The 17521-nt window shown below is 36.4% G+C and overlaps 2 protein-coding genes across 2 annotated transcripts in view; both read left to right on the forward strand.

Annotated features, from left to right (window-relative positions):
* GSK3B (glycogen synthase kinase 3 beta) overlaps positions 1–17521 on the forward strand; it is a 197803-nt gene that overhangs the window by 99663 nt on the left and 80619 nt on the right. Inside the window, exon 4 of the mRNA XM_082654334.1 lies at positions 16283–16393. Within this exon, the coding sequence (XP_082510460.1) occupies positions 16283–16393 (111 nt within the window). The remainder of the gene's footprint in view (positions 1–16282; positions 16394–17521) is intronic.
* On the forward strand, positions 229–975 carry LOC309822441 (hypoxanthine-guanine phosphoribosyltransferase-like). The gene is given in 3 exon segments (XM_082654246.1): positions 229–384; positions 388–601; positions 604–975. Coding segments are annotated over 3 exon segments (651 nt in total). The 5' UTR covers positions 229–243; the 3' UTR covers positions 900–975.

Genomic DNA, 17521 nt, shown 5'->3' on the forward strand with positions numbered 1-17521 from the left:
TTTAGCATAGAATGTAGATTTCTCTAGAAGCAGTGTGTTAGAAATGTAACACTTAAAAATGTCTTAGTAGAGCTCCAGCGTTGGCGGTGGGGAAGAGCGCTGCGGCGGGTAAGAGTGCTCCCGCGGACCACTCTGCTTCCCGCGCGGCGCCGCTTCCCGCCGCGCCTCTGCCTCCTGCTGGGCCCGGCCATCGGCTTCCTCCTCCCCAGACTGCCCTCAGCCCGCGCGCCGGCCGGCTCCGTTATGGCTACCCGGAGCCCCAGCGTCGTGATTAGTGATGATGCACCAGGTTATGACCTAGATTTATTCTGTATACCTAATCATTATGCTGAGGATTTGGAAAAGGTGTTTATTCCTCATGGACTAATTATGGACAGGACCGAATGACTGGCTCGAGATGTGATGAAGGAGATGGGAGGCCATCACATCGTGGCCCTCTGTGTGCTCAGTGGGGGCTATAAGTTCTTTGCTGACCTGCTGGATTACATCAAAGCACTGAACAGAAGTAGTGATAGATCTATACCTGTGACTGTAGATTTTATCAGACTGAAGAGCTACCGTAATGACCAGTCAACAGGTGACATAAAAGTAATTGGTGGAGATATCTCTCAACTTTAACTGGAAAGAATGTCTTGATTGTTGAAGATATAATTGACACTGGCAAAACAATGCAAACCTTGCTTTCCTTGGTCAAGCAGCATAATCCGAAGATGGTCAAGGTTACAAGCTTGCTGGTGAAAAGGACTCCTCAGTGTGTTGGATATAGACCAGACTTTGTTGGATTTGAAATTCCAGACAAGTTTGTTGTAGGATATGCCCTTGACTATAATGAATACTTCAGGGATTTGAATCATGTTTGTGTCATTAGCGAAACGGGAAAAGCAAAATACAAAGCCTAAGGTGAGAGTTCAAGTTGAGTTTGGAAACAGCTGGAGTCCCATTGAAATCACCAGGAAAATTATCAAATGTTCTAGTTCTATGGCCATGTGCTTAGTAGATCTTATTGCATGTATCCTCTAAGAATTTTATCCGTTTTGTACTTTAGAAAGGTCAGTTGCTGCATTCCTGAACTCTTTATTTGCACTGTGAGCCTATAGACTATCAGTTCCCTTTGGGTGGATTGTTGTTTGACTTGTGAATGATAAGTCTCTTAAACCACACCACTATTGAATGAAAATATTGAAATTGTATCTGTAAGAAACATTGAAAGAGAAAAATATATTCGTTTTTTAATTGGTATTTTAATTTTTATATATTCAGGAAAGAACAGAAGTGATTGAATATTGTTAATTATACCACTGTGTGTTTAGAAAAGAAGCAGTCAGTTTCATATCGGTGACAGCATTTAGAGGTATCGTTATGTCAGACAAACCGTATGTCCTGGAGTTATTTTAGTAGGTTTCAGTAGTATTAACTGTATTTTCCCACTTGTTCAGATTATTTCTGGCGAATCTCTGTCAACAGTTCCTTCTAAATACAGGTCAATAAGTTCTAAAAACCTACCACTTTTTGAAGTCTTCAATGTAAAAATCCTTAAAATAAAGGCTGTCTCTTTAAAAGAAAAAAAATGTCTTAGTAATGATTAACAAGGGGAGATTGTACAGTGTCTACTTTGTAGAACTTTTTTAGAAGAGAATAAATAGCCTTTTGCTGTATGATAGTAATAGTAGTAATAGTAAATAGTAATACTAATAGTAAATAGTAATAATAGCCCAAACTTATATGGTGCTTACTATATGGCTATAACCTAAACATTTTACTTACTCTTTTGTTTTTTGTTTTCTATTTTTTTGGAAGAGCTTTTGAGAGGATTGTTGTTAATTCTTCTTTAAATGTTTGTTAGAATTTGCCATTGAAACCAGTTGGCTTTGGACTTGTGGGGAAGTTTTTGCTTACTGATTCAATCTCTATTTGTCATACAGGTTTGTTGAGATTTTGTATTTCATCTTGAGTCATTTTAGTGATTGGTGTGTTTCTAGGAATTTATCAGTTTCATCTGCATTATCTAATTCGTTGGCACACAGTTTATCATATTCTGTTTAGTCCTTATTTCTATAAGGTCAGTAGTAATGTCCTCACTTTCATTTCTGATTTAGTTATTTGTGTCTTCTCTCTGTCAGTCTAGCTAAAGGTTTCAACTTTGTTGATCTTTTCAAAGAACCAACTTTTGGTTTTCTTGAATCTATTTTTTTTTTCTGGTCTCTTATTTTATTTCTGGTCTAATCTTTATTATTTTCTTTCTTCTAGTAGTTTAGGTTTAGTTTCCTCTTCTTTTTCTAGTTCTTCAGGATGTAAAGTTAGGTTATTGACTTAAGATCTTCTTCTTAATGTAGGCATTTACAGCTGTAGATTTTCCTGAGTACTGCCTTCACTGCCTCCCATAAGTTTTGGTATATTGTGTTTTTGTTTTCATTTATCTCTTAAGTATTTTCTCATTTTTCTTGTTTTAGAGTGTGTTTAATTTCCTTTGACCTGTTGGTTGTTAACAATGTGTCGTTTAATTTCCACACATTTGTGAATCTTTTGGTTTCCTCTGTTATTGATTTCTAGTTTTATTTCATTGTGGTTGGAGAAGATAACTTTGTATGCTTTCAGTCTTTTTAAACTTATTGAGATTTGTCTTGTGACCTAACATATGACATATTCTGGATAACATCCCATGTACGCTTGAGAAGAATTTGTATTCTTCTCTTTTGGGGTAGAGTATTCTATATATATCTGTTAGGTCCAGTTGGTTTACAGTGCTGTTGAAGTCCTCTGGTTTTTTTATTGCTCTTCTGTCTAGATGTCCATTATTGGAAGTGGTGTATTAAAGTCTCCCAGCTATTGTTGTAGAATTGTTTATTTCTTCCTTCACTTCTATCAATATTTGTATCATGTATTTGGAACTCTGTTGTTTAGTGAATATATTATATAATAGTTATATCTTCTTGATGAATTGACCCTTATTAAAATATAATGTCTTGAATGCCTTTTATTTCTTTTTCTTGCAACTGCCCTGGCTAGAACCTCCAGCATGATGTTGAGAAGAGATGAAGGCAGACATCCTTGTTTCAAATTTTAGAGAGAAAAAGTATTTAGTCCTTCATTTTTAAGTGTTATTTTTAGCTGTGTTTTTTGTAGATGTCATTTATCAGGTTGAGGAGGTTCCTTGCCATTGCTAGTTTGTTGAGCATTTTTATCATGAAATGTTGTCTTTCTTCAAATGGTTTTCCCCCATCTGTTGGAGTTTTTGTCCTTTATTCTATTAATATTTTACATTAATTTTTTGAATGCTAAACCTACCTTGCATTTCTGGAATTAATAACATTTGGTCATGGTGTATAATTTTTATATGTTGCTGGATAGTATTTTTTAGAGGATTTTTGCGTCTGTATTCATAAGGAATATAAATTAGTCTTCTTTCTTTCTTTCCCCTTCTTGTGATGGCTTTGTTTGGTTTGGTATCAGGGTAATACTGGTCTCATAGAATGAGTTAGGAAGTGTTTTTGTCTTCTATTTTTTTGAAAATTTTTGTGAAGAATTGGTATTGATTCTTCTTTGAAGGTTTGGTAGTTTTCTCCAGTGAAGTCATTTACAACAGGTCACTTTTTGTGGTAAATTTTAAATTACTAATTCAGTTACTTTACTTGTAATAGGTGTACTTAGATTTTTTAATTTCTTCTTTTGTCCATTTTGGTGATTTGTTCATTTCATCTAAATTATCTTATTTATTGGTATAAAGTTTATACTTTTGTCTTAAAATTCTTTTTGTTTCTTTAAAGTCAGTTGTGATGTCTCGTCTTTCATTCCTGGTTTCAATAATTTGAGTCTTATGTTTCTTGGTCAGTTTAGCTCAAGGCCTGTCAATTTTGTTGATTTTTTTTTTTCAGTGAACCAACTTTTGATTTCATTAAGCTTTTAAAATTGCTTTTGTATTCTCCAGTTTATTTATTTATGTTCTAGTCTTCGTTATTTTCTTCTTGGGGGTTTATTTTGCCTTTTTTTTCCCCTAGTTTTTTAAGCTAGAAGTTAAGCTTATTGATTAGAGATCTTTCCTCTTTTAAATGTCACTTATTGGTCAGAGGCTATGCTTAAAGTCCCATTAGCCAGTTATATTTTTATCCTTTACCATTGGATGTTTGAGTGGCTTGGGTGCTGCTATCATAGTTCAGGGAGTTCATATTTATTTGCCACATGTTGAACCAGGGACTAGTAGCTTGGACTTTCCTCTCTGATTGCTCCTGAGAGGGTACAGCCTTGGGCATTCAGTCTTTTTGACTGCCAGGATGAATGTGATTTTACTTCCTGAGAGTTGCTCTTGAGTCAGTTTATTGTTTAATCAAATGTTTGGTCAGAGGTTGCTTGTAAGCCCCTTGTGCCAGTGATGCTTCTGCTGTACGTTGATGTATCTGTGTGCAACTTGGGGAATGCTTCAAGTTTGTCCTGCATGCTGCTCAGCTAGCACCTGTACACATTGGGGTTTTTTTTGTTTTTTTTTTTCGTTTTGTTTTGTTTTTGCGGTACGCGGGCCTCTCACTGCCGTGGCCTCTCCCGTTGCGGAGCACAGGCTCCGGACGCACAGGCTCAGCGGCTATGGCTCACGGGCCCAGCCGCTCTGCGGCATGTGGTATCTTCCCGGACCGGAGCACGAACCCGTGTCCCCTGCATCGGCAGGTGGACTCTCAACCACTGCGCCACCAGGGAAGCCCTGTACACATTCTTATCGACCTCCAGAGATGACTGTAATCCCAAGTAGGCTCTTCTTGGCTATCTCTGTCCTTGGTTCTTTCTATTAAATTTCTGGTGCCTTGCCTTGTTTGTGTCATGAACCTACCAGCCACCTCTTAATTGCTCTCCACAAAGATCTCCACTGTTTTTAGGCAACGCCTATAGGCTAGAGCTCTTCCTACTATATTGCAAATAGTCTCTTTCAGCAGAGCACTTAGCCTGCCTTTCCCTCTGGACAGAGCCCCTTTTCTACTGCCCTAGAACTGAGGTGAGAACTCACTTTTCCCAGAGTAACATCCCCACTTTATGTAGGGCACTGGAGGAGGTGCAGTGCAATGGCAGCCCCTGGTCTTCACAAGTTGGCCCTCTCCAAGTGGGAGATCCTCCCTGTGAGCAGATTGAGGATGAGGCTCTCGGGACCCTAGCCTACTCTGCCTGGAGTAGGCCTTCTCTGGCTTACTAGTGGGGACTGAATGGGGGAAGGGAGATACAGTTCTCTTGGCTGGGATAAGTCTTTTGCAACTTGGGATGCAGCTTTTCCCTCCTGGGGTGAAACCATAGTTCCTGATTGGTTGCTGAGCAGAGAGGGTGCTGTCTGGATTAAGAGTGCTGGGTAGACCTTTCCAAACATGGAGGTAGTATGGCAGGGTAAAGGAGCAGGTCTGTACTAAAATGCCATAGACTCTTGCAGTTCTTGCCAAGATTTGTTTCTTCACTTGCTGTGCGCCCTTAGAACAATTTCCAGATACTTTACACAACTGTTTGCTAATCATTTTATCATTTTGCTTTGCTGAGGAGAAAATTTGAACTCCTTGTGCTGCTATTTCAGAAGTCCTGCTCTCCCTCTTACTATTTTCTACACTTTGTGGACTGCTTAGTGAAATTGTTATTCTAGATAGAAAAGATGAATAAAAAGAGGCCTCCAACTATAGTGGGTGCGTACTGTAGTGTAGAGGGATAGACTAAAAAGTAATGACTGAGCATATGCTAATCGTCTATGTCTGTTTACCTCATTAGCTAAAAAAATTTTACGTAAACACAAAAAATTAGTACCTTTTACTAATACTTTATAAAACATATACCAAAATAAATATTTTAAAACATTAAATAAATATATCCTATATATAATTTTCATCACATTCAAATTCTTAGAGATATTCTTTTGGTTAACTGTAGAATTACATAATGTCTTAAATCGTGAATAAAAATACAAATTTTTCTTTTAAAATTTTATTATTTATAAAGTGCTTTTTTTAATGCATTTTTGTCATTTAAGCATCATAACAGTACTCTAGATTGATAATAGTACTATTTCGTTAGTTTTATCATTGGGAATATTGGAGTCTTGTGTGACTAAAGAATTTGTCCAATGTTGTATAGTTAATTAGTAACCATGGGAACCATTTTCAAACATAGATTCTTCAACTATAAAGTCTGTGTTCTTTCCTACCTCCTATTCTCTTCACATTGTAAAGTTTACTTTATTTCAATTTACTGGCACTGTGTAGTGTTTTAGGTACAAAGACAAAGTATAAGATCTGTCTAAATGAGTTTGAAGAAGGACAAGAAGAGAAATAATACTGCAAAATGATACATGGAAAGACAGTTATTTGTACTGTGAACAGAAATAGGATGGAGGAAAGTAATAAATTATCCAGAGGAGTCAGCAAAGGAATTACATAGGAGAGGTGATGCTTATTCAGGGTTTTGAAGGCCAAATAGGAGCTATTTTGATAACTAGTGCAGAATAAGTATGTGTCAATTTAGAAGTCCAGGATGTTTGAAAAGTTTATTGGAGTTAAAGAGCATAGTCTGTGTAAGGAGATACAGGTATTTCGAAATTTCAGGTATATAAAGTTAGGGGAGTGTGGGGACAGTAGTGGGAGGTGAAGCTGAGGAAGTAAAAGTGGGTTCATAATTGTTTGGGTCAAGGTCAGCCTCCCTATATGAAAAGGATATTTTGTTATGTTGTTGTTTTAAATTAAATGAAACCCTGTTATAGAAATGACATACATACAGAAATGGTATACAAAGTTATAGCTAAGTGTATACATGGCCGAGTTTACAAAATAAACCCCCGTCACTTTTTTTTCTCTCACCTTTCTTACTGTGTGAAAATTATTGATAGCAAGGAATTTTATTAAATAAAGAGGTTGCCTAAATAAGGCCAGTTTTGTATCTTCCTTAAAATTTTATGGTGATTTCTGCTAAAGTGATACATTGATAATCTAGATGAAACTTTTACTGATGAAATGCTGACATTCTTATTGGAGTGTGACCTAGAGAATAAATATATAGGTAACGTAAAACTCCTGCAGTGGATGAATTGTCAAGATCTCCTCATAAATTATAAATGTTACTAACAGCAATAAGATGCTAACTATCATCTGCTTGAAAATGTTAATCTAGGAGTTTCTTGTTAATGTCAATTATTACCTTGTTTTAATGTTATTTTAATATTTTACTAAAACTAAAATATTATTACATTCATATTATAAAAAAATTGAGGTAACACAGAAGGGCAGTAGACAACAGTAAAATCTTCTTTACCCTAATCCCTAACTCCCCAAATCCCTTTCCACAGAGGTAAATTTCCTATGTGCATATATGAGCACATATATCATAGGTTAATATAACAGCATAATAATGTGGCCTTTATGTCTGTGTACATAGACACTGCACCCAGTTTCCTCTGTTGTTAACATCTAATGTTAGTATGGTACATTTATTATAATTAATGAACCAGTATTGATAACATTATTATGTATCCATAGTTTATTCAGATTTCCATAGTTTTTGTTTGTTTGTTTTTTAATATTTATTTACTTATTCGGCTACACTGGCTCTTAGTTGAGGCATGCGAGATCTAGTTCCCTGACCAGGGATCAAACCCAGTGCCCTGCATTGGGAGCATGGAGTGTTAACCACTGGACCACCAGAGAAGTCCCAGATTTCCTTAGTTTTTACATAATGTCTTTTTTCTCTTCCATGATCCTGTTTAAGCTACCATAGTGCATTTAGTTATTATGTCTCTTAGGCTCCTTTTGGCCCTGGCAATTTCTCAGACTTTCCTTGTTTTTGATGACCTTGACAGTTTTGAGGAATACTAGGTAGAGATTTTGTGGACTGCCTCACTATTGGAATTCATCTGATGTTTATCTCATAACAAACTAGGGCTATAGGTTATTTGGGAAAAGACCACAGAGAGCTATTTTCATCACATCATATCAAGGGTATGTGCTATCAATAAGAATTGCTATTAATCTTGATTACCTGGCTGACCTTGTATTTTTCAGTTTTCTCCACTGTAAAGTTGCTCTTTTTCCCCCATTTCCATGCTGTATCCTTTGGAAGGAAGTCACTATCCATAGCCCACACCTAAGAAGAGGGGAGTTATTTTCCTTAAGGGCAAAGTTGCTACATAAACTATTTGGATTTCTTTTGAGTGAAAGATTGTCTCTTCTTCCCCATTTATTAATCTATTATTTACTTATATCAGTGTGGACTCATGCATATTTATTTTATACTTTGGGTTATAATCTAATACTACTTTATTTTATTAATCAACTTGTTCCTGCTTTGGTTATTGGGAGCTCTTTGCAGTTAGCATCTCTTCTCCTTTGACATACCCCTATTAATGTGGGTCTCAGTTTTGTTTTGGTTTGCGTTTTTGAGCATGTCTACTTTCTGGCATATAGATTATTTTAAATTTCTTTTCACAAATCTTCAATCATCTTTGTGTGCATGCACATATACATAAGCATACACATACGGAATTGTTTTCATAGACTTAGTTCGTAGGAATGGCATTGCTGAGTTGAAATGGGTGTCTGTTCATCTTCACTTTGGGATGAATATGTTAGCCCATTGACTTCCCAAAAGATTGCAAGAGTTGGGACATTCACCAGAAGTGTATAATGGTGCATTTTGGACAGTGACACTGTTCCAATTCTTAGTTTTCTCAGATTGAATTTTCTTTTCCAATTTGATATATAAGAAATGGTAGCTGATTGTTATTTTTATTGCATTTCTTTAATTATGAATGAGGTTGAGCATCTTTCTGCATTTTTGTTTGCCATTTGTATGGCTATGTATTCGTGCCTCTTTCCATTTTTTTCTATTAGAATGTTAGTCTTTTGTTATTGACTTATAAGAGCCATTTGCATTTTGTAAATTTATTTTATTTATTTATTTATTTATTTATTTATTTATTTTGGCTGTGTTGGGTCTTCATTGCCACACGCGGGCTTTCTCTAGTTGCATTGAGCGGGTGCTACTCTTCATTGTGGTGCGCAGGCTTCTCATTGCGGTGGCTTCTCTTGTTGCGGAGCACGGGCTCTAGGCGTGTGGGCTTCAGTAGTTGTGGCTCACGGGCTCTAGAGCGCAGGCTCACTAGTTGCGGCTCATGGGCTTAGCTGCTCTGCAGCATGTGGGATCTTCCCGGTCCAGGGCTCAAACCCACGTCCCCTGCATTAGCAGGTGGATTATTAACCACTGCGCCACCAGCGAAGTCCCATTTGCATTTTAAACAAAAACAAGTTAGTTCTTTGTCGTGTGTAAGCAAAATTTTTTTCCAAATTGTCATATTTTTATTTGGTTTGTTCTGTTTTTTTTTAAAGTAGTATAAATGTTTTACATTTTTATGTAATCAGATTGGCATTATTTTCCTTAATAGCTTATAAATATTTTGCCCTACAGTATTTGCAAACATCTTTTGTTCTGGTACATTTTTATGTAAATTTGGTATTTATTTTCTTTGAAGGTGTGAGATAAGGATGAAGCTTGCCATAATCATTGTTGTATGCTAGGTTCTCATCTCTTTCCCCATTCTCTCCCTCAGTCTCCCAAGCAAAAGAATGTTTCTCTTTTTTCTAACCCACACCCACTTTACTGTTAGTATTATTTCCATCTTTAGCCAGCCTGGCACATTCATCAGAGAAAAGGCATCTGCTTTGAAGGGTTTTCTGCTAGTGCAAGTTCCCTAAACCCAATTCTGAGGAGAATCCAGGTCTATCATGATACTTTGTTGGATGTCTTCTTTTTTTTTTTTTTTTTTTTTTTTTTTTTTTTGCGGTACGCGGGCCTCTCACTGTTGTGGCCTCTCCCGTTGCGGAACACAGGCTCCAGACGCGCAGGCTCAGCGGCCATGGCTCACAGGCCCAGCCGCTCCGTGGCCCAGACCGGGGCACAAACCCATGTCCCCTGCATCGGCAGGCGGACTCTCAACCACTGCGCCACCAGGGAAGCCCTGTTGGATGTCTTTTTACTGGGTTCTCTTATATGCTGCTTTGCATCCCATCAAATTTTTAGAATGCTAGCATGGTTCTACTTAAAACTGCAGCTTCAAGCAATTTTGTTTCCCTGACTTGAAAAATTATTTGGGGGTAAGAGCATCATAGTAAGTAGTGTCTGTCTTCCAATGGATGAAGTTATCACAGCTTTTGCTGAGTTTTTGTTAGGTGTGATCAAAATTTTGTCATTTAAATTTCTTAACTCAGTGAATAGTTTTAGAGTGGAGTTCATAGAGGAGGGATTATCAGCAGTTAGAGAATAGTTTATTAATAAAAATGATAACTGAACCATTGAGAGAAATATTCCCGAAGTTGTACATCATGTAATTTGGAAGCCTAGTAACTGTTCTCTGAAATAGTACTTTCTCATTATGTTAGTAGACTGTTTTCAGTATCTCCAGCTAAATGATACTCTTTATGTTGTATTTTTATACTTAGCTTTTACAGTTCACTGCTAATCTGTGAATATTCAGGCATTCTGTTGATAACTCAAAAGAGAGAGATTACATTAAGAAAACAGCAGGCCTGAGATTTTCCAAAAAATTACAAGTGATAGAAATGCAGAATCCTGATCCTTCTTTCTTCTTGAAATATTAGTGTCCTCAGTCTCATGAATTATCTTTTACGTAAACCTCCAGACAAAGCTACTTTGGAAACGTGAAAATAGTAGTTTCTCTGCTGTGATGACATTTCCTAGGAATGGGCACTTCCCCCACAGGGATTACTCCTGAGGCTGTTAAATTTACAGCAGAACATCTGTAGGTTTAACAAGAGCATTTAAAGAATATGATGTTGAGCCCATTTATTTCAAATTGGCATTGGTGGTAGTATTACTTGTTGTTAGTTTTGGTTTTCAGTCTTAGGACCAATTGTATATATATATATTTCTAAGCGGATTTGATTTGAATACAAGCCATGAAGTGAAGGGTTGTTCAAAGTGCCTTTGAGTATAGACACCTCCAGTGTCTCAGAAAATGACGATAGTCAAAATGACAACTTTTAAATGTCAGTGAGACAGTTATACTTACAAAATGGACAGACCTCCTCTATGGTGCTAAAGAAAATTGACAAGTTGTTGATTAGTTAATGGAGTGAATAAATAAAATTTATTTGAGCAAAAAGATAAGCTTATATTAATCTGCAGAGTACTGCTCCAAATATAATTTGAGCCTCCATATTTCTCATAGTATAATAAATGAGAACTTTTGACCTATCGCAGACATGGTTTCGATAACCTTCCTTTGATGTGTTTTGTTTTGTTAATATTATGAATAAAGTATACTGCCTAAAAATGGATATCGTCAGTACATCAAATGAAGCCTGAACTGTACAAAGTAGAGTGGAATTATCTTTGTTGATCTGAACACAATACTTCTACTGTAAACTAATACTGAATCAAATTTTTTCATTAGCTGTATCTCAATGTTGGTAACTTTTGAGCTCAGTTCAGTTACACCTATCATTTATTTTCCAGATGAATTACTAAGTCTTAATCTGTCAGTCTACATAATAAATTGATACTTTGATTTTAATCATAGGGTTTTATATTTATCTTTGTTAAGTTTTATTTTGTGGGTTTGGCTTAGCATTCTAGACTACTAGATATATTTAGTCTTCCATTTTAAGCCATTCTTCCTAGGTTTGTGGCAATATTAGGTGGTTGTGTTAAAGTCAGAAAATTGTAAATTGACTGCCAGATTCATCCTCTGATGTGTTTTATTTTGCAAGCACATTGTTAATTTTTTTTTTTAATTAGAATGCTTTTAGTTAAGTCTTGTACTATCTGATTTACCAACCACTGCCTCTTACTGCATTATACATTTTGGCTTCACACATTTACATTTGTTGTTTAGCCATTTGCTCTTGCATCCCCTAATGAAGGAAATCATTTACAATAATTTGATTAGGACAAGGGAAGAACAGAGTTTGTAGCCCTACAACTAGAAATCTTCCTTGAACTTAGTATTCATTTTTTAGTCTTTTTATTCTTCACTTTTGGTATGATTATTTAGCAAATGAATTAAATTACCATACACATCTCCAGGTCATTTATAAATATATTGTGATTAACTTTGTCAAGTGATTTATTAAAATCAAGAAACCTTGTAATCAAATAATAGTTAAAAAAGAATAATTTTGGCATCCGTATTAATGACCCTTCCAAAACCCAAGACTTACCATTCCTTGGGTTCTACTTACACAGCAACCCCTTCAACACCAGTTCAGCATTTTCTATTTGTTTATTCTCTTTATCAGACCTCACCTTCACTTGGAACTAATTCTTACCTAAATCTTGATCTTTGAAATTTTCTTCCCTTAGCCCTGAGCATTGCTTTTGCTACCCTCAGTTTTACATATAACCTATCTCTTATTTTACAAGAAATAGGGTCATCAGACATACATTCATTTTATTTATTCTTTCTAACACCTAATCACTTATTTTAGATGTACAGGGGGGAAAATGTGGTATCGTTCCTTTTTAAAGATGTTAAAATTAAGTATTATGTGCCAGGTAATATGCTTCAAGAGCTGTATATGATTATTTCTAATAATCTCATGACAATCTTTTAAAGTAGGTATCATCATTAGCACTATTTTACAGGAAACTGTGGCTTCAAGAGGTTAAGTAACTTGCTGTGGTCACATAACTTGTAGTAGCAGTGTTGGGACCTCCATGTAGTTTGTGTGACTCATGCTAACCTTGCCTCTTAATTACTACATGGTATAACTTCTCTGTGTTCTTGTTTTCCTGTTCTTGTGATGTTCAAGAACCTTGTTTCATCACTTGTCCCTTTTCTTTTGTTTCTTAAAACTTTTCTGTCTTTATCCAGTCAGCATACAAATAAATTTGGGTCTCTTAGCCACTAAAAACTACAAACAAAAAGCACATTGAAAATTTTTCTTTGACTTTTGTTTCCCCTCAAGTTACCAGCTCCCAGCTCTCTCCTTACTTTCACCACTAGAGATTTTGTAAGAACAAACTAAATTAACTGCCTCCTATTTCTTACCTGCCATCTGCTCACTCATGAACTCAGTACAGGTTGGTTGCTATTGGCACCATGGTCTGAAACTGCTCTTTCCAACAGCATCACGGAACCATGGCATACCAGATCCAACAGCCTTTTCAATCCCATCCTTCCTGCCATTGAAACACTTTGCTGTTCCGCATCTTGTCATTATTGAAACTCAACTTTGGATCTTTCGATGCTAGTCTTTCCTTGCTCTTTTATGCCTCTTAGTTCTCATTGCTAAGTTGTCCCCTAATGTCTTAAGGGAAATTTCATTCTTAATTTTCAAGGATCTTATACTCAGTCCTTTCCTCACTCTCTTGCTGTATACACTCTTCTTAGGTGAGTGATTCTTGTTCTTACAGTTTCAGCTATTGCCTAAATCTCTAGCTATGCTCTACTCTTGTTTTCTGAGTTTGACTTGACCAACCACCTATGTATTTCCAACCACCTATGGAACAAAGCTACCTAAAATGTTCTGATATTCATTAAATAAAAGTTCAACTTTTTCCCTCACACCTTTTTGCTCTTTTCACATTCCTTATCTCATTACCTGCCTAGTTGCCCAGGTTTAGAGACTGTTAAATTAATCCAAACTTCTTTGTTTCTCAGGTTCTCTATTACTCTCTTGTTTAGCTAGCCAATATACCTGTCTCCCACCTCCTTTTTTAAAAATCCTTATTACCTATGCCCTAGTCTAGGCCTTGGATCCTTGTAGAAGGTTTCCAGCTGCTCACACTGCTTTCATTATCATCTTCCCAACTTCCCCCTCTGCCTTTAAGTCCAGGCTAGTGGATACTAGCCTGGACTTAAAGGCAGAGGTCCCAGGATATATATGAATTTGGGAGTCATCAGTGTATAGTAGTACTGAGCCATTAGACTGGATGAGTGGGCTTACACAAAGAACAGAGGTCTGAGGACTGAGCCTTAGGATCCTCTATTCCTTAAGAGATAAAGGAGAATAGAAGGAACCAGAAGTAGAGAGCCAGAAGAGCTGTCTTTAAGGTAGGATGAAAACCAGAAGAGTATAGTGTTCTAAAACCCAAGTGAAGCAAGTGTTTCAAAGAAGGGAACGTGATCGACTATGTCAGATGGTAGTGCTAAGTCAAGTAAAAGAGAGGGAAAGATGATGCCTGAAAATTAGCACTGAATACAGCAACAAGGAAATTATTGATTTTGATGAATAATTCTTGTGGAATAGTGGTGGTGAAATTCTATTGGAGTAAGTTTTAGAGAGAATGAGAAGAGCCAGGTAGTGGAGAAAGTCAGTTCAGACATCTCTTGAAGAATTTTGCTGTTAAAGGGGCCAGAAAATAGGATGGTGGTGATTAGTGCGATTAGAGATTTTTTTTAACGATGGAAGAAATAACAAGTTTATGTGCTGATTGTAATGCTCTCACAGAGAGAGAATAATCGACAGAGAAAGAAAAATTACTGAAGCAATGAGTGTGAATAGGAAAAGCAGAGTAGTTTGTTTACATGCAGCAGAGTTTGCCTTAGAAAGGAGCTTGGTCAGCTTATCTCTAGTTAGAGTAGTGAAGGAAAAGCATCTGGGGGAAGATGCTGGTAAATGGATACATGTAGTGGTACAAGCAAGGTATCAGCTGAGGGTGAGGATGGGAGAAGAGTTTAAAAACAGGCCTTTGCTATTGTTTACTAACTCCCTTGTTAGAGAGTGAGGGTAATGTTAGACCATGGAATTTAAGCTGGATACGGAGGAAAGAGAGGAGAACATGAAAGACTGAGGGAAAGTGAAAAGGTAGTAGTGTCAATGGCATGCTGCCTCACTAAACTGTTTCCTGAGATCTGCTCTGTTCTTTGACCTCACATCTTTTTTTTTTTTTTAAATTTATTTTTGGCTGTGTTGTGTCTTCATTGCTGCACGCAGGCTTTCTCTAGTTGCGGTGAGTGGGGGCTACTCTTCGTTGCGGTGCGCGGGCTTCTCATTGTCATGGCTTCCCTTGTCGTGGAGCATGGGCTCTAGGCACGCGGGCTTCAGTAGTTGTGGCCCCTGGGCTCAGTAGTTGGGGTTCGCGGGCTCTAGAGCGCAGCCTCAGTAGTTGTGGTGCATGGGCTTAGTTGCTCTGCAGCATGTGGGATCTTCCTGGACCAGGGCTCGAACCCATGTCCCCTGCATCAGCAGGCGGATTCTTAACCACTGCGCCATCAGGAAAGCCTGACCTCACATCTTGAATACAGTTTTCTCTCTGCCTGAAATGCCCCTTTCATACTCAATTTAGATGACATGTCTTTTACCTGCATCCTTACTTCCTCTGCAATGACTACTGACATAGAAAATGCTCAATAAATGCTGAAAATTGAAATTCTTCACTTTAGTTTGGCAGGTAAGATGATTTCAAACTGGGAAGATTGTGAAGTTTTACCTGAAGATTTTCCTACTCAGTAGCCAGTTCTAGACTTGAACACAGTGATTCTCAACTTTGTGTTCTGCTTCAGTTTGCTTATCTGATATTATTCACATGAACAGGGTGAGGGTAGCACTCTCTTCTTCTTTCCTACTTGGTACTTAGTTGGAATTCCCTTCTTTCTTTCCACTGATCTTGGATTGGTGTCTTTATGCTGCTGTGAATGGATGTTTAAACATATGACCTGCAGTGAACTTGTGAGTATGGTTAACTCGCTGCCTTATAAGTTATTCTTTTTTTTTTTTCAGTTAATTGTAGAAGACAAGTGGTTATTTTACTAATTATAGACTAATTAACTAATATAACTAATCAAATAACCATAGAATCTTTTTTAAGGAGACATTTTGAAGTCCAACTTTTCATGCTATAGTTGAAGAAATGGAAGCCTAGAGAGATTAAATGGCTTGCATACAACAGTTAGCAGAGCTAGGGCTAGAAATGCACATTTCTTAGCTCCCAGTTCAATACTTATTTTACTACCATGACACCTTTCCTGATAGGATATAAGGGCAATGACTCTCAAACTAGAAAATATGAAATTTTGTGACAGGTAATATCCTCTAAAATCATATAACCAAAATAACAGTTTAAATATGACTAGGAATCTTAACAGTCTTGAAATAGCTGTGGTTTTGCCATGAAATTGTTAGTAAAAAAAATGTGGTAGACTTGTTTTTACTATTATGGTTATATTCTGAATTAATTTTGTATAATTAAAATTGAACACATGAATCTTTTCTTTAAAAATCTGAATAAGTGAATGTATAGAGAATTTACTCTAATTTGAATATTTAAAGACTAGTTCCTAATCTTGTTTTTTTGGTTTGTTTTTAATAAACTCTTTCAGAAAGATGAGGTCTATCTTAATCTGGTGCTGGACTATGTTCCGGAAACAGTATACAGAGTTGCCAGACACTATAGTCGAGCCAAACAGACGCTCCCTGTGATCTATGTTAAGGTATGTAAAAATGGAGCAATTTACCATTTTAGTTATTATGAACAAGGGAGAGTGCTGGGTGTATTTTAACTATATTATTACATCTCATTCTGAGGGGGGAAAGCTGCAAAGTAGGTATTGCTAGAGTTTCATTAAATTTTTGTACAGTTTTAAAGCGTGAAGTCTTCCCTTTTTAAGCTTTCATGACGCAGGTGTTAAAGATACTTGTCATCTTTCTGACAAATGAACTTTTTCACAGACAATTATGGGTTTTAATTTTGCTACCTATAGCACCTTTTAATTTAATTTCTTATAACCCTTATTGTGCCACAGGCTGAAATAGGAACAAGCGTATCCTATAAAATTATAAAAATATGGTTATAAATATTACTGAATGCAATGTTTCATTGCCATTTATAGATACAATGTGTCCGTAGCTGAAGTTTAAACTTTTCGTAATTTTAAATATGCACAGACTCTATTAAGGTGTTATTTAATTTTTGGTACCTGATGTCAATGTCATCTTTTTTATTTGATACAACTCACGTTAGAGTGGCTTGCAATTTATCCAACATAATTATAACTGAAGTTGTGGTGGATTATTAGAAACAGATTATTATTTGTTTAACTATGACGTTGTGAAAATTAACTAGGAGTTAAGTTTAAAAGTTCAGCTTTCTAAGTATAATTTTTTGCATTTTACCTTTTATACAAATACTCTAGAAAATAAAATGGCATTGATTCTGAATGTTTTGAGTATCGAAGTTTTTACTTAATAGTTATAGTTTTAAGCTTTAAAGTAATAAAATGGATTTTGCTGATGGGATTACTGTAGTGGTGTTAATATGTTCCTCTGTCCTCAGTATTTCCTGTAAATTGGTGATTCAGTATATTTTTGTAGGAGTCAAGACCACTTCATATGTAGATGATACCTTATGTCAGTGCTTTATCTGACTTTTAACTCTCTTTTTGTTGTTTTTCACCAAGATACTGGTATCTTTGATTTGAATCATTTCAAAAGTTCTTTTCATGGTATATAACTTTGGGGTAGAGGTCAGAAGGTGAGGAGTCAGAAAAATTTATAAGTGAACCAGAACACTGACCTTGGAACAAATAGAAGGTTTAAGATATACTCACTTTCGGGCTTCC

Source organism: Grampus griseus, assembly GCF_964374135.1.
Source record: "Grampus griseus genome assembly, chromosome: 5".
NCBI classification, from domain to species: domain Eukaryota; kingdom Metazoa; phylum Chordata; class Mammalia; order Artiodactyla; family Delphinidae; genus Grampus; species Grampus griseus.